At 35.6% G+C, this 24,382-nt stretch overlaps 1 protein-coding gene across 15 annotated transcripts in view; it reads right to left on the bottom strand.

Annotated features, from left to right (window-relative positions):
* The window catches only part of NCOR1 (nuclear receptor corepressor 1), a 154,797-nt gene that overhangs the window by 116,990 nt on the left and 13,425 nt on the right, over positions 1 to 24,382 (bottom strand). For 14 of the 15 annotated variants that reach the window (XM_045569421.1, XM_045569430.1, XM_045569427.1 and 11 more), the window contains exons 2-3: positions 20,075 to 20,251; positions 11,005 to 11,135 (exon numbers count right to left, since the gene is read on the bottom strand). In XM_045569421.1, the coding sequence (XP_045425377.1) occupies positions 11,005 to 11,135; positions 20,075 to 20,182 (239 nt within the window). In that variant the 5' untranslated portion in view covers positions 20,183 to 20,251. Of the gene's footprint in view, positions 1 to 11,004; positions 11,136 to 20,074; positions 20,254 to 24,382 lie in introns of those variants that run through there. The other variant, XM_045569425.1, reaches the window with a different exon arrangement.

Here is a 24,382-nt window from a genome sequence, read left to right as displayed (position 1 = left end):
TGAAGACCAGAAGAGCCACCATTTTTCAACCAATAATAAAAATAAGCGGGAAAATTCAAGCCTCCTATTATTGCTATGTGGAAATATAAGTGAGTTGACAGGTATCATAAAGGCTTAAAGACAAGTCTTGAGGAGAAATCCAAAACTGTTTCTAATATGTCATCCTGGGTCCCCAAAACGTGTATTCTGTCTAGTTTCCCCCTGAAGGTCAGAATCTGTCTTTTACTATTTTATAGGATGCATTACAGAGTTCTGCTCATGAATAATTATTAATTTCACTTTTCATTTTCTACCAATGTATTTACAGAGGTGATATTTTACTTCATGGCCAAGCTATAAACTAATGCCCCACAAAACAATTATTTCACTGAAAATAAACATGTTTCGTGTTTAGGATAGATGATGAAATGAATCCTAAGGACTATAGCTCAAAATTCTCAAATCTCGGCAGGGCACGATGACTTACTCCTGTAATCCTAGCACTCTGGGAGGCCAAGGCTGGAGGATCGCTCAAGGTCAGGAGTTCGAGACCAGCCTGAGCAAGAGTGAGACCCCATCTCTACTAAAAATAGAAAAGAAATTAGCTGGATAACTAAAAACATATAAAAAATATTAGCTGGGCATGGTGGTGCACGCCTGTAGTCCCAGCTACTCGGGAGGCTGAGGCAGAAGGATTGCTTGAGCCCAGAAGTCTGAGGTTGCTGTGAGCTAGGCTGACGCCATGGGACTCTAGCCCAGGCAACAGAGCAAGATTCTGTCTCAAAAAAAAAAAAAAAAAAAATTCTCAAATCTCGTTCAACACATAGAATCCCATTATCTTATTAAAATTCAGCATGTCACAAAAAATGATGGAGTAGGAAGCTTCAACAACAAGACAAAGATGACTGCTTTCACCACTTATAGTCAATATGGTATTGGAAATTCTTTTTAGAGCATTAGGCCAAAAAAAAAGAACTAAAAAGCATGTATCTAAATGGGAAAGAAGAAGTAAAAATATTTCTTTTCACAGATGACATGATCTCATATGTAGAAAACCCTACAAACCGTTAGAGCTAATAAATGAATACAGCAAAGTTGCAGGATACAAAATCAACACACAAAATTCAGCTGTATTCTATATACTATCATTGGACAATCTGAAAATGAAATTAAAAAAAAATACCATTTATGACAGTACCTGAAAGAATATAGTTAAGAATAAATTTGACCAAGGAGTCTCAAGACTTAAATTCTAAAAACCACAAAACACTGCTTGAAGAAATAAAAGAAGACTTAAATAAAGAGTAAGAAAGCTGATGTTCAAGTATCAGAAGAAAATGTTAAGATGACAACACTTCATGATGAAATGTTGCCGTGAAAAAAAAAAACAACAACAACAAAAATGTGACAACACTACACAAAGCAACCTACAAATCCAATGTAATATTGATCAAATCCCACTGGCCTTTTTTCCACAAAAATAGAAAAACGCATCAAAAAATTCATATGGAATCTCAAAGGACCCCAAATGGTCAAAACAATCATGGAAAATAAAAACAAAGTTAGAGAACTTACACTCCACAATTTCAAACCTTACTGAAAAGCTACAGTAATCAAAAGATCCATCCTCCACTGAGGCCAGAGGTAATCTATCAAAAACTAGCATCCAGCATTAAAAAGGCCAAGTTCATCAACGCAGTACACAGAACCAAAGCCACTGCTAGCCTGAGGGAAGATTTTGTGTGAATTTCCCCTTTCTATGAGCAAATGGGACCCTCTGTTGCAAAGGCCTGGCAAGTCATGCCTGGGCTGGGTTTCAGCTCTCAATTGCCCCCTTAGCTAGAATACAACCTACAAAAGCATAATTTTCAAGTATTACATTTCCATTCCAACAACTCTGCCTGTGAGAGTTATCAAAGCCAGAAGAAGCATACTCAGTCTTAGAGAAGAAACTAAGGCAACCAGGACACAGGACAATTAAAAAAAAAAAAAAAAAAAAAAAAACATCGAGTATGAGAAGGGCTCTTTCTATCAAGAAATCAAAATACTTTCTATTTCACCCCACCAATCCTTTTTAGAAGAAAAAAACCTATTCATGCATAAATAAGTAAATACATAACTTAACATTGTTTAAAATTTCAGAACTTTAAGTCAATCATGAAAAAATCTTTGTTAAAACAAATACAATTTTAGGCCCAGTGCGCTGGCTCGTATCTGCCAGGGCCAGAGGGTAGCTTGAAGCCAGGAGTTCAAGACTATCCTAAACCACATAGCAAGATCCCATCTTTAAAAAAAAAACGAAAAACACAGAATAATTAGCCGGGCATGGTGGAGCATGCCTCAGTCCCAGCTAGCCAGGAGTCTGAGGCTTCAGTGAGGCCTAATGACACTGTTACACTCCACCCTAGGCAACAAATTAGAGACCCTGTCTCAAAACAACCAACCAGAAATATAACTTAAAATGAAAGGAATTGCTATATTCCAGATAAATGCTCCTTTGTCACAAGAAATCAGTTCCTAAAAAATTCTTGGTTAAGAGTAAGGAAAACAATTATGGAAAGAATTAAGAAGGTAAAGTTTTGAGGTTTTTTAACATAATATTTCCAGTTTAGAAGTACCAAGTCACTCATTCTGTGAACACTTTTCAAATGTATACAGACCTTTAAACATTCTCCAACACAACTTAACCTCTAGATTTTTGGAGGCTATATTATTTTTACTTTGTCAAGATTTAATATTTACATTATGTTACAGAACCATAATTTATCTAGTTGTCTCATATGGGTTTATATTTCAGTGGGTTTGGCTAACTACCAATCCTTTTACCACGGCTTCCATTCTTTCTTCGGCCAGATTCTATCATCTAGAAATTCTTCAAAAAGTCTTAGACGCTGTAATTGCTCAGTGCTTTCCTGTCTAAGAACGTCTGCCTGTTGCTTTTATTCTTAAACTGCCTGGTATAATCTTCTTGGATATCAATTTCTTTTTCTCAGAACTTTGTAGCTATTGTTTCACTATCTTGTGCCACTCAGTTCTGCTATGTAGAAGTTTAAAGCCAGACTCTCTCTTCTACTCTCCGGAGGATTTATTTTGCTTCCTGAATTTCTAATTCTTTTACTTATCCTTGAACTTTTAATAACTCAACCAGGATCTGTCTTGGTTTTGGTCATTTTGTATAAAGTTTTCCTACTACAAGGAATGTTCTATCAATCTACAGAGTTCTTCCTTAACTTGAAGGGGGAAAAATTTTTTTTGTAATGAATAATATTTCTGTTCCTTTACCAGATTCTCCATATCATAAACATATGTTCTTATCATATGCTGGGTGATCTTTATTTGTCCTCCATATTTTCAATTTCTTCCTAATTGCCTACATCTTTGTCCTTTTCTTCTGCATTCACTGCTTATCTCAAGACTTTCTTCCACAACAAAAGGTAACTTTTAACCATATCTACTTTATTTCTTGTTCTTTCTCATTTTATATATTGAATTTATAATGGTGGGCTTGGGAGCACTTGAATGTCCAATCTATTGTTTTATCTCATTTGGCTGTCTGTTTTTTTTTTTTTTTTTTAATAATTCATTATTGTAAGTTCACTTTAGTGCACAGCACTAATGAAGCATGTTCTCAGTTTATGTTTCTTTATACCAGGGGTTTTATTTTTGGGATATCATGTTGCTTTAATTTTCTTTTCCAGGAATATATTTGCCCTGTTCATGTCGCTCCTTACCCTCCTGCTCAGGTACACTGTGGCAGCCCTATCCAGGCCTTCTATTTGGTGTGGAATAGCATGAGTGGGTTTTTCTTGGTCATTTCCACTTTGCCTGGCATGTGTTTGTCTTCTCTGTGCCACAAATGGAGGACTGGGATGGCTTTCTATATACTTTGCTGCAGCCTGAGGGAGCAGGGAAGTAGGGCAAAGGAGAGAAAAACTGGCTGGGGTCTAACAGCCTTTGCCAAGGATCCTGGCCCACTCTATCAGCCAGCCAGACATGTAAACCACTCCGGAGGGTTTGGCTCATCACTTTACAAAATGGCTCACCGTGACTGCCCTTCCTGCAGCCCCTGAGAAACCAGGAGGGTATAATGGGAATTCCTAGGCAAACCATTCATCACCACCCCCATTTAAATCTTCTCCAACCTGTCCGTACTCATAAGAAATCCTAGGATTTTACTGCCCCTCTTTCTTTCCTGAATACTGCTTTGAGAGTAGAAATAAAAAACAGAAGGCCAGACATTCAAAAGTCTTCTAATTCCTTCCTTGAATCCCACTTTTCCAAGTTTATGGCAGTGGATGTATGGCCTTTTTAGCTTTTTTTTTTTTTTTTAAAGCAATCTACTTTTGTATATTTGCTAGATTTTTATGGGGGGAGCTTGATCTGAATTCTCTTCAAAAACTTCACCAAGAAACTTATTCTATAACAATTATAAATACAGTCAAATAATTTCAAATCTTTCATCATCTTAAAACCTAAATAGTAAACATATTCTTAAAACAAGAAATCACGTTCCTTATAAAACTCCTGAAACAAGAAAGCTAGAAAGGAAATTTAATAAAAGTATTTATATTTCAAAATACTTTAGAATACATATAAATAACATCAAAAAATGAAAGTGAAGAAATCACAACACATGCCTCAGAAATAAACAGGATCATAAGGAACTATTATGAAATTATATGCTGACAAATAGGATAAAATAGAGGAAATGGATAAATTCCTAGAAAAATACAACCTACCAAGATTGAGTTAGGAAGAAATAGAAAGCCTGAGTAGACCAATAACAAAGCAATTTAAGAAGTAATCAAAAACCTCCCAACAAAGAGAAGTCTAGGACCAGCTGGCTTCACAGCTGAATTCTACCAACTATTCAAAGAAGGATTAATACCAATTCTTCTTAAGCTTTTCCAAAATATAGAGCTAGAGGAAATACTTCCAAATACATTTTATGAAGTCAGCTCTTTGATATCTAAGTCAAAGACAGCAAAAGACAAGACAGCTAGAGACCAACCTCTCTGATAAACTTGATGAAAAATCCTCAATAAAATAATAGCAAACTGAACTCAACAACACATCATTCTGTATCATAATCAAGTGGGATTTATCCCTGGCATGCAAGGCCAGTTTATACACAACAATCAACAGGATACATCACATTAAGAGAAGTAATAAAGACATTGGGAAAAGGACCTGAACAGACATTTCTACAAAGACGACATAAAAATGGCCAACTGGTATATAAAAAGGTGCCCAACATCACTAATCATAAGGAAAACGCAAATTAAAATCATAGTGAGATATCACCTCATAGCCATAAGGATGACTATTCTCCAAAAGTCTTGGGATAAATGTTGGCAAGGTTGTGGAGAAAAGGGAACCTAGAACACCGTGGCTGGGAAAGTAGCCATTACAGAAAGAAATATGGAAGCTTCTAAAGAAATTACAAATAGACTTACCATATAACCCAGGAATCCCTCTTCTCTGAGTATATGCCCAAAGGAAACAAAATCAAAACCTCATAAAGATATCTGCACTCCCATGTTCACTGCAGCCTTATTCACGATAGACAAGATATGGAAACAGGTCAGGCCCAGTGGCTCACGCCTGTAATCCCAGCACTTTGGAAGGCCAAGGGCGGGAAGATTGCTTGAGCCTAAGAGTTCAAGACAGATATGGGCAACACAGCAAGTCCCCACTTCTACCAAAAAAAAATTAAAAATTAAGATATGGAAACAACCTAGATTAAAAGACAAATGGATAAAGAAAATGTGAGATGTATGTGCAGGCGTTCGTGTGTGTGTGTGTGTGTGTGTGTGTGTGTGTGTGTGTACAATGAAATATAATTCAGCCTTAAAAAAGAAGATCCTGCCACTTGCCACAACATTCTTGTGTGTGTGTGTTTGTGTGTGTGTGTGTGTGTGTGTGTGTATGTGTGTACAATGAAATATAATTCAGCCTTAAAAAAGAAGATCCTGCCACTTGCCACAACATGGATGGACCATGTTGAAATAAGCCAGAAAGAAGAATAATTGCATTATGTCCCTTATGTGTGGAATATTTAAAAAATAAAAATAAATGAGCTCAATTACACAGAAATAGAGAATGAAACAGTAGTTACTGTGGGCGAAAACGGGGAGGAAATGGGAAGATGTAGGTCAAAGGATACACAATAGCAGGTGTAGGACAAGCAAGTCTAGAGATCTAAGGTACAATATGAAGATTAAAGTTAAAAAAATTATATTGTATTAGGGATTTTTGTTAAGTAAATTTTAGCTCCTCTTATAACCAAAAAAAGTAACTATGTGAGATGACAAATATGTTCATCTGTTTAACTACAGTAACCATTTTACTGTCTATATGTACCACATATCATGTAAACCTCAAATATACAGAATAAAATTTATTTTAAAAAATAAATGTTAAAAACCATTCCTAACTTGAGGGCTGTACAAAAAACAGACCAGGCAGGATTTAGTCAGCACCAAATGGCCTTAGTTTGCCAACTCCTGTCCTGAATAATCAAAAAGGGAAAAAACAGCAAACAAACAAAACAATCTCAATGCAGCAAAGGGACAATTTGAAATAATGATGTCAATACTAAAAAAAAGAATGATTCAAATGTTTGGGTCACAAACCCTTTGACAAGCCAAACAGTTTCTCATTCTTTACTTTCAACTGTACTGAAGGTGAAATTAGTTAAGTTTTTAGCTGGTAGATCATAAAAAGTAATTTGAGATGTTAGATCACTGTGATTATTGGCCTAGAACTTGGAAGGCATTCAGAGAATTAAGCAAAATTGCAGCTACAAAATTCAGTTCATTTCTATCTACTATGTCAACAATATTCTTTGCTTATGTCTATAAAAATAAAAACAAATTCACATAAAAGCCTCATTATAATAATTAGTAAAATTAATCAAAAATTATAAGAATTGGAGGAAAAAGTCAATCCTATCTTAGAGATATTTTAAATAAAATTTAATGTTTTGTCTTTAATAATGATGTCACAAAATTTATACCTATTTATATTGTTTTGCTCAATTGTCTACTACTACTCATTGTCATGATAACTTAATCCAGAGTAAAAGTCTTAAACACTCAGAGCCTAATAGTCTAAGGAAATTTAAATAAATGTCAATTTCAATTTCTAAACATATTTGTGGCAGAAATACGAGGGTGATCAATAAAACACTATTAACAATAAAGTATATTATTATAAAATTTTACTGTAGAAGTAGAATGAAAATAAAAGTTCAAGGAGTTGAAAGAACAATATAAAATTTCCTATTGTCAAAAAAAATGAGAGAAAAGTAAAAACAAAAACCACATCATCATCTCAATTGAATGGAAAAAATATTCAACAAAGTTCAATATACTTAATAAAACCTCTCAGCAGTTAGGTGTGGAAAGAAAGTTCCCCAACAAAATAAAGACCATTTATGAAAATCCCACAGCTATCATCATAATCAATGGGGAAAAGTGAAAGCTTCTCCACTAATAGCTGATAAAAGGCAAGGATGCCCACTATCACCACTGCTTTTCAACATAGTACTAGAAGTACTAGCAAAAGTCATCACACAAAAATCAATAAAAGGCATCCAAAGCAGAAAGGAAGAAGTAAAATTATCTCTATTTACAGATGGCATGACCCTACCCACAAAAAAAAAACAAAAAACAAAAAACAAAAAACCAAAGATTCCACACACACACAAAAAAGTTGCTAGAACTAATAAATGAATTCAGTAAAGGTACAGGATACAAAAATCAACACGCAAAATCACTAGCACTTTTTATACAAAAATAACAACCTAACTGAAAAAGAAATCAAGGAAATGGTCTCATTCACAATATTATATAAAAAATGAAATAGTTAAATAAATTTACTTGGTTAAATAAATTTAACTCAGGGGGTGAAAGATCTGCATACTGAAAACTATAAAACACTGATAAAAGAAATTGAAGACACAAATAAGATATCCCATGCTCATGGATCAGAAAAATATTGCTAAATGTTCCTACTACCCAAAGAAATACAGTACAGATTTAACACAATCCTTATCAAAATCTCAATGGCATTCTTCACAGCAATAGAAAACACAATCCTAAAATTCATACAGAGGCATAAAAGACTCTGAATGGCCAAATAATTCTGATAAAGAAAAAGCTGGAGGCATCGCACTTCCTAATTTAAAATTATATTACAAAGCTATAGTAATCAAAATATGGTGCTGACATAAAAACAGACATATAGATCACTGGAACAGAACAGAGAGCCCAGAAATAAATCCAAACATATATGGTCAACTAACTTTTGACAAGGGTACCAAAAGGACACAGTGACGAAAGGATAGCTTTTTGAATAATGCTGGGAAAACTGGATTTCCACATGCAAAACAATAAAACAGGACCCTTATCTTATACCATACACAACAATCAACTCAAAATGGATAAAAGGCCTAAATGTAAGAACAGAAACTATAAAATGCCTAGAAGAGAACACAGGGGAAAAGCTCCCAGACACTGACCTTGGCAATGATTTTGCCGCTATCACACGAAAAGGTCAGGCCACAAAAGTACAAATAAATAAATGAGACTACATCAAACCAAAAAACCTCTGCACAGCAATCAAGAAAAATGAAACAGCAGCCTACAGACTGGGAAAAAATATTAGCAAACCATATATCTGATAAGAGGTTAATATGCAAAATTTATAAAGAACTCATACAATTTAATAGTAGAAAAACAAGTAACCTGATTAAAAAATGGGCAAAAGATCTGAATAGACATTTCTCCAAAGACATAAAAATTGCCAACAGGTACATGAAAAGATGTTCAACATCATTAATCATCAGAGAAATGCAAAGCAACATCCCTATGAGATACCCCTATACCTGTCAGGAGGACTATTATCAAAAAGTCAAAAGGTAACAAATGTTGGTGAGGATGTGGAGAATAGGGAACTCTTGTATACTGTTGATGGGAACATAAATTAATATACCTATTATAAAAAAGTATATGGAGGTGCCTAAAGAAATTAAAGATAGGCCGGAGGAGGTGGCTCATGCCAGTAATCCTAGCACTTAGGGAGGCCAAAGTGAGAGGCTCGCCTGATGTCAGAATTTCAAGACCAGCATGAGCAACATAGCAAGACCCTGTCTCTACAAAAACGTTTAAAAATTAGCTGGGCATGGTGGTGCTCGCCTGTAGCCCCAGCAACTCAGGAGGCTGCAGCAGGAGGATTGCCTGAGCCCAGGAGTCTGAGGCTGCAGTGAGCTATGATCATGACACCACACTCTAGCCTGGGGGACAGAGTGAGACACTGTCTCAAAAATAAGCAAACAAATAAACTAATAAAACAATTATCATATGACCCAGCAATCCCTCTTCTGGATATTTACTCAAAAGAAATGAAATCACCACTTTTTAAAAGATACCTGCACTCCCATGTTCATGGTAATATTATTCACAGTAGCCAAGATATGGAAACAACCTAAGTGTCTATTGATGGATGAATGGATAAAGAAACGTAAAAAAAAATATATATATATATATGCATATATATACATATATATACACACACACCCAGAAATATTATTCAGCCTTATTTTTAAAAAATGAGATCTTGCCATTTGCCACAACATGGATAAGCCTGGAGAATATTAGGCTAAGTGAAATAAACCACACACAGAAAGGAAAATATTGCATGATCTCACTTATATGTGGAATCTCAAAAAAAACCATAAATAACAAAACCAAATTCAAATATACACAGAGAGCAAAACAGTGGTTATGGGAGGTACTGGAATGGGGAGATATATGTCAGAGGATACAATGTAGCAGATATGTAGGATGAACAAGTCTAGAGTTGCACAACATGAGATAATACAATTGTGCCATACTTGGAATTCATGCTAAATGAGTAGATTTTAGCTGCTCTAGCCACAAAAACAAAAAAACAAGGGTAACCGAGATGATGGATATGTTCATTTGCCTCGCTACAGTAACCTTATTACTATCTGTTTTCCAGAACATCATGTTGTACACCTTAAATAAACACAATAAAATTTATTTCTAAAAACACTTTAGATTACCAGTGATAATGAAGTAAAAGAAAGTAGAGATGGTAAGCACAATAGGAAAAAAAGAGTAACCTACCATGCATACAGCCTACACTACCCGATAGAATATTTATTATCATTTGAGGACAATACCATTACGATTCCCCCCCCTTTTATTTTGAGACAGAGTCTCACTCTGTCACCCCACCTAGAGTGCAGTGGCATCGTCAAAGCTCACAGCAACCTCAAACTCCTGGGCTTGAATGATCCTCCTGCCTAATCCCCTCCGTAGCTGGGACTCTAGGCTCACACCACCATGCCTGGCTAATTTGTTCTATTTTTAGTAGAGACGGGATCTCATTCTTGCTCAGGCTGGTCTCAAACTCCTGACCACAAACGATCCTGCTGTCTTGGTCTCCCAGATTGCTAGGATTACAAGCGTGAGACACCAAGCCTGGCTAATTCCCATTTTTATAGGTGTGAAAAGTATAGCTTGCAGAGTCTAAATCCATGATTTGCGACACTGGCTGCAAATGGGAATCACCTGGGAAACACTGGCCATAAGCTAATGTTTGGGCCCAACTCCAGAGATTGATTTAATTGTTCTGTGATGGGACTGGGGCATCCCAGGTCGTTCTATTAATAATACACAGCCTGAGCTGAGAACAACAGTAGTTTGCAGAACGTGACCAAAGCCACACAGCTGATCAGGATTCAAACCTAGGTCTACTTGACTTTCTGCTATCTAATATTAATTCTAAATTCTGGAAACAAGTTTGAAGAGCTTGTTAACTATTGTGATCAAACAACACAAAAGGGCTCAAAATACAAACTATAAATGACCAGTCATGGCTTGGATAATAAAATACTGAAAGTAGAATAAATAAATAATACAATAAATGACTTATGAAGTATGTGCACACTTCACAATTACAATCCTTCATGGAAACATAAAAGAACCCCATTACCTGTCAGAACCTGGGTGAAACTCTGAAAGCAAAGAAGGCCGTCTTCGAAGCTGTTGCTGCTGTTGCTGCAAGAGCTGTGATGCCTGACTGACTTCAAGATGAGAAGAACGATAATCAGGGACTGCAAACTCCTATGATTAAAATCATAAATTAGTTATTAACCAAAGAGAGAACAGCATCATGAAATCAAACCAAGTATAAAGACAGTTATAGGCCACATACGGGAACAAACGACCATGACAATCAATCCTTCATTGATCTAATTTTTCCCCCAAAACCTAAAACAATCAACATTTTAACTGTATATCACTAAAAACCCAAAATGAAATTTCAAGTTCAACCTACATTGATTCATTCCTCTAATAACATATTACAATAACTCCCAGTCTCTTACTCACATAAAATCTCAAACTCATGTGTTCAATATGAAATCCTAAAAAGTATTACAATCCCAAAATCAAAACGAATACACTAGAAGGGTCACAGAGGTCATCTAACTAAATCCATGTATATTTACAAATGAAGAAACTGCAGTCCAGACAATCAACCTGATAGTTAAGAGTAAGTTTTTCCACCATAACTAGGTGGCTGTTTTTGTGTATTTTTTGGTATGTTTCCTTGTTGATTTTTTTTAAAAAATCTTCTTTTCAAAATAAATCCATTGTGCTAACTCAATCATAAACAGATAGTTAAACAGAATTACTAAGTAACCCAGGAATTCCAGTCCAAGGTATATGACCCCAAAGAATTAAAAGTTTATAACCACACACAAAACCTTTAACACAAATTTTATAGGCACATTATTCAAAATAGACAAAAAAATGGAAACAACCCAAATGTCCATCGATTAATGAATGAATAAAAAATGTGGTATATCCATACAATGGAGTATCATTCAACCATAAAAAGGAATAAAATACTGATATAAGCTAGAACACAGATGAACCTAGAAAACATTGTGCTAAGAAAAAAAGCCAGACACAAAAGGCTACAAGTTATTACATTTGTATAAAATGTCTACAAGAGGCAAATCCATAGAGACAGAAAGAAGACTGGTGGTTGCCAAAGGATGGAGGGTAGGAAGAAAACTGGAACTAACTGCTACTAAGTACAGGGTTTCATTTCCAGTGATGAAAGCGTTCTGGAATTAGATAATGGTGATAGCTGAACAGCATAATAAATATACTAAAAGCCACTATATTATACATTTTTAAATGGTGAATTTTCTGTTATATAAATTCTATGTCAACAACAAAAAAATTTTTAAATCATAAACAGATAAAATTGAGCTGTCCAGCTGAAACATGGAAGTCCAAAGAAAATAAAATACCTAGGGATATACTTAACAAAGGAGGTTAAAGATCTCTACAAGGAGAACTATAATACAAAACACTGATGAAAGTAATTACAGATGACATAAACAAATGGAAAAACATCCCCCGCTCCTGGATTGGTAGGATCAACATCATTCGAATGTCCATACTGCCCAAAGTGATTTACAGATTCAACGCAATTCCCAACAAAATACCAGCATCATATTTCACAGATCTAGAAAAAATAACCTTAAGCTCCATTTGAAACCAAAACAGGGCCCAAATAGCCAAAGAAATCTTAAGCAAAAAAGAACAAATCTGGAGTCAGCACATCACCTGACTTCAAATTATACTGTAAGGCTACAGTAACCAAAACAGCATGGTACTGGTAATAAAAGTAGGGATGTAGACCAATGGAACAGAACACAGAACCTGGAAATAAAACCATCTACCTATAACCAACTGATCTTCGACAAAGCAGACAGTGGGGAAAGGAAGCCCTATTCAATAAATGGTGCTGGGAAAATTGGATAGCCTCATGGAGAAGAATGAAACAGAACCCCTATCTCTCACCATATCTGAAAATTAATTCAAGATGGATTAAAGACTTAAATGTAATGCATGAAACCATAACAATTCTTGATGAAAACATAAGAAAAACTCTTTTAGACATCAGCCTTGGCAAAGAATTTATGACTAAGACCCCAAAGGCAAATATAGCAACAACAAAAATAAATAAATGGGACTTAAGTTAAAAGGCTTCTGCACAGCAAAGGAAATAATCAACAGAGTGAACAGACAACCTACAGAACAGGAGAAAATATTCCTAAACTGTACATCTGACAAAGGACTGATATCCAGAATCTACAAAGAACTAAAACAAATCAGCAAGAAAAAAACAACCCCATCAAAACGTGAGCAAAAGACATGAGTAAAAGTCTGCCTAAAGAAGATAGACAAATGGCCAACAAATATGAAAGAATGCTCAACATCATGAATCCTTAGGGAAATTCAAACTATAATGAGATACCACCTTACCCCTATTGGACTGGCCATTACTAAAAAGTCAAAAAACAATAGACACTGGTGTGGATGCAGAGACAAAAGAATGCTTATACACTGTTGGTGGGACTGCAAATCAGTACAGCCTCTATGGAAAACAGTATGGAGATTCCTCAAAGAAATAAATGTGGACCTATCATTCGATCCAGCAACCCCACTGCTAGGTACCTACCCCCAAAGGAAACGAAGTCATTTTATCAAAAAGACACTTGCACCCAAATGTTTATCACAGCATATTTCACAATTGCAAAGATAGGGAGTCAACCTAAGTGCCCTTCAATTCATGAGTGGATAAAGAAAATTTGGTGTGTGTGTGTGTACACACAGAGACACACACACACACCACGGAGTACTACTCAGCCATAAAAAGGAATGAAATAGGCCAGCAAACATATAAAAAATTGCTCAACATCTCTAATCATTAGAGAAATGCAAATCAAAACCACAATGAGATATCACCTAACCCCAGTGAGATTGGCCTCCATCAAAAAATCCCAAAACAACAAATGCTGGTGAGGATGTGGACAGACGGGAACACTCTTACACTGCTGGCAGGACTGCAAAGTAGTGCAGCCTCTGTGGAAAAGAATTTGGAGATACCTCAAAGAGCTAAAAATAGAAATACCATTCGATCCAGCAATAGCACTATTAGGCATCTACTCAAAAGAGCAAAAGACATTCTGTAACAAAGACATTTGCACCTGAATGTTTATGGCAGCACAATTCACTATTGCAAGGATGTGGAAGCAACCCAAGTGCCCGTCAATTGATGAGTGGATTATTAAAATTTGGTATGTGATGGGCAGGGTGCCATGGCTCATGCCTGTAATCCTAGCACTCTGGGAGGCCAAGCTGGGAGGATTGTTTGAGCTCAGGAGTTCAAGACCAGCCTGAGCAAGAGCGAGACCCTGTCTCTACTAAAAAAAAAATATATAGAAAGAAATTAGCTGGACAACTAAAATATATATAGAAAAAATTAGCCGGGCATGGTGGCACATGCCTGTATTCCAAGCTACTCGGGAGGCTGAGGCAGGAAGATCACTTGAGCCCAGGAGTTTGAGGTTGCTGTGAGCTACACTGATGCCACGGCACTCTAGCCCGGGCAACAGAGTCTGTCTCCAAAAAAAAAAAAAATTTAGTATATGTATACAATGGAATGTTACTCAATTATAAGAAACGACAGTGATCTAGCACCTCTTATATTTTCCTGGATAGAGCTTGAGCCCATTATCCAAAGTGAGGTAACATAAGATTGGAAGAACAGGCTCCACATGTACTCACCATTAAATTGGCACTGACTGATCAACACTATGGTGCTCACACGGTAGCAATATTCTCCAGGCACTAGGGGTTTGGGGGGGGGGGCGGTAAACTCACAACTAATGGTTGCAGTGAGCATTGTTGAGGGGAAGGGCATGCCTCTAATCCTCGCTTGGGTAGAGGCAAAGACATAACATGTAACCAAAATATTTGGACCCTCATAATATTCTGAAATAAAAAGAAAAAAAAGGAATGAAATAATGTCATTTGCAACAACTTGGATGTAACTGGTGACCATTATCCTAAGAAGTATCTCAGGAATGGAAAACCAAATATCATATATTCTAATAAGTGAGAGCTAAACAACGGGTACACACAGGCACAAAATGATATAAAGCACATGAGAAACCAAGAAAGGGGGAGGATGAAAGGGTAGGTGTGAGATAAAAACTTACCTATCAGGTACAATGAATACTATTCTGGTGATGGGCACACCAAAAGCCCTGGCTTAAGCATTATACAAAATATCCATGTAGTAAAAACACTTGTATCCCCTTAATTCTTAGAAATTTTAAAAATTCTTAAAACATAAAAAATAAAGTACAATTAGAAAAATAAATTGATTAAGAAAAAAAAAAAGAATCCAGAGCCCTTCTCTACATGTAGGTAACAGTAAAACATGATTCACAGATAGTCTAAGAAGAAATCTCAGATACAAAGTTGAAAACATAACAAAGAAAAACAAAACACTGAGGACAAGACAAAACAATAAAACCATTTCAAATTTTTTAAAACACACAAAAACAAAAAGAATTTACATCCAAGTAAACAGATAACATTAAATAAAAATAGAAAAGGACATAAGAGTATTAATAATATCCTGAAGAATCAAATAGCAATCAAAGAAATTTAAAACTTAATAATTGAAATTAAACAATAGTTGAACATACAGAGTGGGCAAATGAAAGCTAAGACAGAACTGAGGAATTCTCTCAAAACACAGTAAAGCACAAAGATATAGAAACTACAGAAGCAAAGTTAAAAATGGAAGCTAGAGTCAAAAGTTCAACATCCAACATCCACAGGTAAGAGATAATATTCTAAGAAATAACAGAACAGCATTTCTCAGAAGTTAAGAAAGACAGTCCTCAGATTTAAAAGGGCCTAAGGGAAAAGTAGGATATACTTTAAAAATAAATCCACACTAGACACAAAAAAAAATTTAGAAAATCAAGGATAAAGCAAAAACTTTATCACAAGTGCCAAGAAATAAAAAACAGGTTTCCTACAAAGTAACAAGAACCATAATAAAAGCAGACTTATCAGCAACACTGAATAGAAGCAAACAGACACCACCACATCCCAAGTTCAGAGGAAACTCATTGTTTTTGTAAGAAAACCACCTACAAATTCAATAACTGAATCATTATTCAAGTTTTAGGACTATAAACTTTTCAGAATTCAAGACCTCACAAAATTTACCAACCACAGGTTTCCACTGAAAAAATTTCTAAAGGATATACCAAGCAAGACAAGAGTAAGGAGTAAAATAAAAACAAATGACAGTGCATGTAGCTTCTAGCTATGAACAGGTAACTCTACTCAGAATTACCTTCCTATGGTAAACAGCTAAAAAACTGGACAAAATGTAGAAACAATTTTCATACATTGGACAATAGGCAGCACCAGACTTGTGCTCTGAGAGAAATGAACAAATGAGGTGAGCCCCACCTACCACACCCCAGGCCTTCGGCCAGGAGGCAATTTCCAAACTGGAGCCATGGGAAAGTAACCCCAATAGTGCCCCACAATAATGGTTATTAAAGAAGCAACAACAATGGTTTGAAGCAGCCAGACGGTTAGAATTTCTGGACAAGTCTTTCAGAAAGGAGGGAGTTACAAAGAGAAAGGTTTCCTGAAATCTGAATTTGGGTGACCTTAAGTCTTCACCTGAATTCTAGTGTAAATGCACAGGGAGAAAAGTCACAGGCTGGGCTAAGAATAACTTTTGAAGGAAGAACAATTAGAGGGAACTCTAAAGCAAACAATTCCAGCAGCTCACTCACGGCCAGAACTCATTCAGATTTCCTTCAGCAAGAGTGAAGAAACCTCACTGAATACTCGGGACATCTGGTAGATACCCCAGAGGAAACAAGCTCAGAAGTGGGAGATAAATCAGACCTAGAATAAAGACTACTCTAGATTTGCCATAAGAGTTGAAAAACAAGCCTCAAAAGTAACTTAATTGCCTAGCAAGGGAATCGAACTCTCTTTATAGAAATACAATAAAAGCCAGTACTAAAAAAGTGTAAAATTCATATTCAAATCAAAAATGAAAAATCCAGTATCTGCAATGAAAACGTCACTAAATGAAATTAATACAAGGTTGGAAACTATATAAGAAAAGATCACTGACCATAAAGCCATAGCAAAATGAAGCTAATGGATTTATAAAAAAAAAGGGCAGAGGGTGGTGGGGGGGTGAGGAATAGAGGACCACTGACCTGTGGGGTAAGATGAAATACGACTAATTGTTGTCCCAGATGGAAACTAGGGGAAAAGGAGACAGAAAAAAATATCTGAAGAAATCATGGCCCAAAACTGCCCAAATTTTATGAAAATTATAAATCCACAGGATCAAGAAGCTTGGTGAATGCCACAGCACAAAAAGGGCACATAATAATAAAATAATCAAGTTGTGGAAAAACAGTGACAAAGAGAAAAATCTTAAAAGTAACCAGAGGGGGGGAAATACATTTTATATATAAATGAACAAAGATAAGAATAACCACGAGCCTCTAGTCAGAAACCACACAAGCCAGAACACAATGAAATGACATCTTTCATTTCAGTGCTGAAAATAACTGTGAATTTTGTTCTACATCGACTGAAAATAGTCTTCAAAAATAAAGTTGAAAGAAAAACTTTTCCAGGCAATCAAAACCTGAGAGAATTCACTGCCAAGCATCCTGTACTAAGAGAAATGAAGTTCTCCAGGAGAAAATACAATAATATCAGAAGGAAACTTGAATGTATGTAAAGGAATGAAGGATGTTAGAAATGGTATATATGTAGGCAATTATAGAAGAAAGAAAATAAAGAGCAGAAATCAGTGAAATAGAAAAAAAATAGTGAATATCACTGAAACCAAAGCTAGCTCTTCAAAGAAAAGAATCTACTAAGTTGATAAACCTCTAGGTTGACTGATTAAAAAGGAATAAAACATTTATTGTCAACATGTGGAACAACATCGCAACACATCTCAAAGACATGAAAACAATAAGGGAATACTGTGACAGTTTATGTCAATAAATCCGATACCTTAATAAAACTGACCCAAACTGACTCAAGAAAAAGTAGAGAATCTGAATATACATATTAAAGAAATTGAAGGAAGGGCACCACGACTCACACCTGTAATCCCAGCAGTGTGGGAGGCTAAGGCAGGAGGATTGCTTGAGGCCAGGAGTTTGAGACCAGCCTAGGCAACACAGTGACACCCTATCTCTATAAAAAATTAAAAAAAAAAAATAGCTGGCTATAGCACCTGTAGTCCCAGCTACTTGGGGGTGGGGTGGGGGCCTGAGGATCACCTGAGCCCAGGAGTTCGAGGTTTCAGTGCGCTATGATCATGCCACTGCATTCCACCCTGGATGACTACGTACAAAAACAAAAAACAAAAAACAAAACTTGAGTTCATAATTTAAATTCTTTCCACAAAGAAAACTCTAGGCGCAATGGCATTGCTGATAAATTCTATCAAGGATCTAAGGAAGAAAAAAATACCAATCATACAAAAACTCTTTAAGAAAATATATGAGGAGGATATATTTCCCAAGCTAACATTATTCTTAATGGAGAAAGACTGAACCTCAACCCTTATCTCACACCACATAACAAAATTTAATTAAAAAATGGATTATAGACCTAAATGTAAAACCTAACATTATAAAACTTAGAGAAGAAAACATAGGTGAAAATCTTAGTGAGCTTGAGTTTGGCAAAAAACTCCTTAGTAATGACATAAAAAGCACAAAATACTAACATAAAATACAAAAATAATTGAACTTGATAAAAAGTAAACATATATGCTCTCCAAAGGACACTGTTAAGAAAATAAGGCAATACTTCTTTAAATAATTTAGATACAAACATATAGATACATGTTTTCAAAATAATTCTATTAATAAAAAAAACTAGAATAGATGATTGGATAAACAAATTGTGGTATATCCATACCCAACAATAAAAAGGAATGAACTACTGAGACATACAAGGCATAGATAAATCTCAGAAATATTATGGGAAGCAAAAGAGGCCACAGACAAGAGTTCATCTGAAACTTAAACAAACACAATCTATCATGACAAAGTAGATCAGTGGTTTCCTGGGAGCTGAGGTTAGTAGGAAGAGGGGGAAGACTTACCTAGATGGGGTACCAGGTAACTTTCTGGGGTGATATAACTGTTCTTTATCTTCATTTTGGTGAGGGTTTTATGGGTATATAAGTTTGTCAAAATTTCTTACAACATACGAGTGCATTTTATTATAAACTAAACTACCAAGTTGATTTTTAAAAAAGCAGCAGTAACAGTTTAGAAAATTAGTAATCAGATGAATAGTATTGGTGTAGGGAGGCCCCACAAGTAAAATTTGACACTCAATCATGATAAAAATTCTCAAACTAGGAACAGAAAGCAACTTCTTCAACCAAAAAAGGGCATCAACAAAAACATGCAACTAACATCATACTTAACGGTGAAAGAGAAAATGTCGCCCTACACAGGAACAAGGTAAGACTGTCTGTTCTCACTCTGTGACCACCACCACACTCCAAGGGAGTCCTCAGTAGCATCCAGTAGTACTCAACCATATTTTGCTGAAAAATCTGCATGTTTATTCTCTGAGATGACCATTTTTCATTCCTTCCTTTCCTATTTTCTTAAAACCTCTTACGTCCCTACCCCTGGTCCACTCTGAGTTGACCATTTCACCTCATATTTTATTTTTCACAAGGTAAATCAATCATACAACTCTTCCTACCATACAAATCTTTCTACCTGCAAATCTCAAGATGGTAGAAGCTTTTATCCTGGCCACCACTCAAGAGAGACCAAGTTATCTGGCCAGCTTAAAACTCAACCCAAACTTCAAGTATAAACATAGGTTTTAACCCAGAAACGCTAGGCAACTGATACTTTTCTATTTATCAACAACTCCTACAATCAAAAGCAAAGACACGTTCAGTCACCTAGCATAAAGCCATGGTAAGAAAACAGGGATAATTAATTCCCAACCTTTGCTTCCTCATCTTTGAAAACGGTTCTTGTCATTGAAAAAAAAAGTATTTGCTTTCTCACCAACAATTGTATTGAATAGGAAAAGTAAAGAAAAACACAAAATACATACAAAATTGCATACCATTTGTTCCTTACCTGCTGGTGCCGGGTGTTGGGAAAGGTGTACTGGACAGAGTGGGGAGGATAACGACTTTGTTCTGTGCTGAATGCTCCTTGGTTGGGAGGATAACCTGAACTTGACATTATCAGTAGAGAAGTCCCACCAGGCTGTGAGATCAGGTCCAGCAAACAATCATGTTTCTAGGAAACCACCTAAACAGGCAAGAAAACATAGAATGCGTAAGAACTAAACCACCAAGTACACTTCTAATAAGTTATAACTATAGCTACATAAATAAAACCACAATTACCAGTAACAGCTTTTAGTCATGTATTTACTAAATATAAGTTACAGAGGTTTGAAAAACACGAATGAGTCATTTCCTTTATACTTACAAAAGAGTCTTTAATACATGATAAATAATATAATTAGCTACATAAAGTAAAAACATGTATATAAAATCTTAGCATAGGACCTGGCACATAGCAGCTGTTCAGTAAATGTCTTTCTACAAGTATCAAACAAATATATTATAAAAACAAAAGACACATGGTTCTAAATTTTATGGTTGTGAAAAAGCCAACTGTAGGCCACAGTAGGCCATGCCTATAATCCTAGTACTTTGAGAGGCCTAGGCAGGAGGATCACTTCAGCCCAGGAGATCAAGACCAGCCTGGGCAACACAGCGAGTCCCCATCACTGCAAAAAAAAAAAAAAAAAATCAATTGTAAAAACTCAAGAGTATTTATAAGGTAAGCATTTGTGGCAAAGGAAGTATTGTGTTCATCCCTTAACAACATTAAAGTCAGTATGAATCCTACAAACAATGGCGTTTTATGGTTTAATTAGCAGCATTTAATCTTAAAGGTAAATAACATCTTTTTGCTGAAATACAGTATCAGAGAGTTACTGCATCAGTAAGTCTTTGGTTTCTGTCCTAAATCTTCCCCCTAGAAGGCTCTCTGGTAATTGCAGAAATTACCATTTGCTTTTCCCCCCTTTAATTTGCTCCTCTTATTTTAAAGCAAGGAAATTTAGAACACTAATATTTGCAAAGTGATTTCCACTCTAAAGTGCTTTAAAAGATCAGGTAATATTTGCAGTACTTGCAAAAACCCTGACATACATATGTAAATTAGGAATAAAGACATTCTCAAAACACAAATAAGATTGTTATCTTTAACTCATAAACTATATTTTTTATTTTTCTTTACAGCAAAGACACCTTAAAAAGGCAAACCACTGTCCATCAACGGATAAATAAAGAAATTGTGGTACATATACACAATGGAATATTATATGGCCATAAAAAAGAATGAAATCCTGCCATTTGCAACAACAGATGGGACTGGAGAATATTACGTTAAGTGAAATAAGCCAACCACGGAAAGACAAATCTCCCATGTTATCACACATGTCGGAAATAAATAATAAAACAATTGCTCTCATGGAGACAGAGTAAAATGGATACCACAGGGTAGAAAGGGTAGCGGGGAAGGGGTGATAAAGTGGGGATGGTTAACATGTGTAAAAATATAGATAGTTAGAATGAACAATATTTGATAGCACAACAAAGTTACTATAAAGACACCTCAAATGCTTGAGGTGATGGATACCCCAATTACCCTGATTTGATTAATACATATTATATGACTGTATCAAAACATCACATGTACCCTATAAATATATACAACTATTATGTACCCATAATAAAAATTTAAAATTTAAAAAAGGCAAACCATAAACTAGAAAAAGTGCAATGGCAAAATCAATATATCAATATATATATTTCTTACAAATGGCAAAATTTTGATATACTCAACATAAATATATATCTTACTAATCAACAAGAAAAAAAAATTATCCCAACAGAAAAACAGGGCATGACAGGAACATGGGATTAATGAAGAAATGAAGTAACCAATTTCATCAATAATCACAAAAAAGCAGAACAAAATCATTTTCCACAAACTGGCAAAATATTAAAAACTAATGCCTAGTGTTGATGAGGGTTTGGAGAAACAGGCATTCTACACACTACCAGTTTGTATGTAAACTGGTACAAATTGTTTTCTGACGAATGGCAATATACACCTGAGCCTTAAAACCATGCACACCCTCTACCACTGCAATTCCACCACTAGGAACTCATCTCTTTACTCAATAGAGATATCCAAAGATATGCTTCTCAAGGAATTATCCTAAATATCCAATACATGACCTTAAGAAAATTATGTTTTTTTAAGAAGTTTAGCTAATGGGAAAGTCCATATAAACGAGAAATTTTGTTTTTAAAAACATAATTTGTATACACCATTACTATTCAATTTGTCATGTGTGTCTGTCATATATTCATAGCAGAGTTTTAAGACCAAAGGTAGAAATGTTACACAGTCAACAAATACTGAGCAGTACACTACTGTGTACCAACACTGTTCTAAACACTGGCACACAAGGGAGACCAAGATATGCTTACTGTGAAGAGACATAGACTATAAATAATCGTGAAATTATAGGATAAAGTGCTATAAATAAAATAAGGTAATAGATCGACAGAACTGGCAAAGAGGGGACAGGAATGAGGGGGTGGGATGGTTAGAGAAATCACAGCTAGGATGACCAGAAGTTGTGATTTCCTGAGAGTCCCAATTTATACCTCTTGTCCTAGTACAATTATTAATTATGCTCCACTTCGTTCTAAAAATTGTCCCAGTTTGGGTAATAAGTTATATTCTAAGGTTACTTTTGTGCTGTGGCTTGAGAGATGAGAAGCAAGAGCTACATGTTTCAAAACAGATACACAAGGAGGCTGAAGGAGGGAGGGAGAGAGGGACAGAAGAGGTGAGGCCTAGGAACAGGAAGGGGAGAGCACACGGGGCTTTGCAAGCTTTCTGGAAACTGAGATATCGCTCTCACCTCTCTCTCCTTCTGTGTATATTCTGAATATTAATCCCTTTCCTGCCTTTGTTATAAATATTTGTCCCAGAATCCGTAACTTGTTTTATCTCTTCAAAGACCTTCTCCATTCCCAAATTATAAAAATATCCTTCTACATATTCCTCTTACACTTTTTAAAGTTTTAATTTTTTTATATTTAGCTCCTAATCATTTAATATGTTTTCTAAAAAGGGATCTAGCGGCGTTTTCTTTCCTAATTAATAGTTAATTATCCCAACAAAACACTTATGGAACATGTCTGTCTTTCTGCACAGGTCTGAAATGCCATCCTATTAATTTCACTCATAGGTATATACCCCAGAGAAACTCACAGGCTTACTTACAAAGGGTATTTACTGCAGCGCTGCAATAGGAAAATTTGAGGAAAACCTACATTCCTATCAATAAAATGGATAAGTTACAGTATATTCACATGATAAATACTGCACAGCAGTTACAATGAATTAACTAGAGCTTCACGTTTCAAACGATAAACCTGAAAAAGTAGAGAATTTACAGAATGATACTCACATGTTAGCAATATAGAAAATAATACTAATTTATAATCCACATACCATATTTTAGGAAAATACCTATATACCTAGGGAAGGAAGAATGACAGAGGGAAGGGGTACAATCTGCAACACTTTATTTCTTAAAATAAAAACTGCTGTAATCCCAGCACTCTGGGAGGCTGAGGTGGGAGGATCACTTGAGGCCAGGAGTTTGATACCAGCCTGGGCAACATAGTGAAATCCAGTCTCTACAAAAACTTTAAAAATTAGCTGGGCATGATGGCATGTCCTTGTAGTCCCAGCTATTCCAGAGGCTGAGTGGGGAGGATCACTTGAGGCCAGGAGTTCAAGGTTACAGTGAGCTATGATCACACCACTGCACTCCAGCCTGGGTGACAAAGTGAGACCCTATCTCTAAAATACAAACAAAATCATATAATTACATATAGAGATACATAATTACGGATATAAAATCTCCACCCAATTAATATTTTGTGTTCCTTAGTAAAATTTTGTTTCCATCATTTCAAGGGATTTGGGAAAAGAGCAAATTCAAAACAGTTCAGTAAGCCAACTTGATCCAATTTCCCCATTGTAATCAATAAATTTTATAGGCAGTTAGATTTAGAAAATAAAATTTTCTAGAATTGTCATTCAATCTAACTTTAAAACAAAACTTACAGAAAGAACTTCAAAATTTTTATGTGGTATTATGCAGTATACAAATAGTTTAAATAAACATACCACCCTTACCACTCATTTCACCTCTGCCTGTAGTAGACACCAGCCAGGGGAGAGTTAGGAATTGGCGAGCTATCCCCTCAACCTCTTCTCTGTCTGCTCTCCCCCAAGGCCCAAGGCACAATGTCAGCAAATTTAAGGATTGAAAAG

The sequence above is a fragment of the Lemur catta genome, chromosome 15, assembly GCF_020740605.2.
Source record: "Lemur catta isolate mLemCat1 chromosome 15, mLemCat1.pri, whole genome shotgun sequence".
Classification (NCBI taxonomy): domain Eukaryota; kingdom Metazoa; phylum Chordata; class Mammalia; order Primates; family Lemuridae; genus Lemur; species Lemur catta.
The sequence above is the reverse complement of the archived record's forward strand: the minus strand, read 5'-3'. Positions and strand labels throughout refer to the sequence as shown.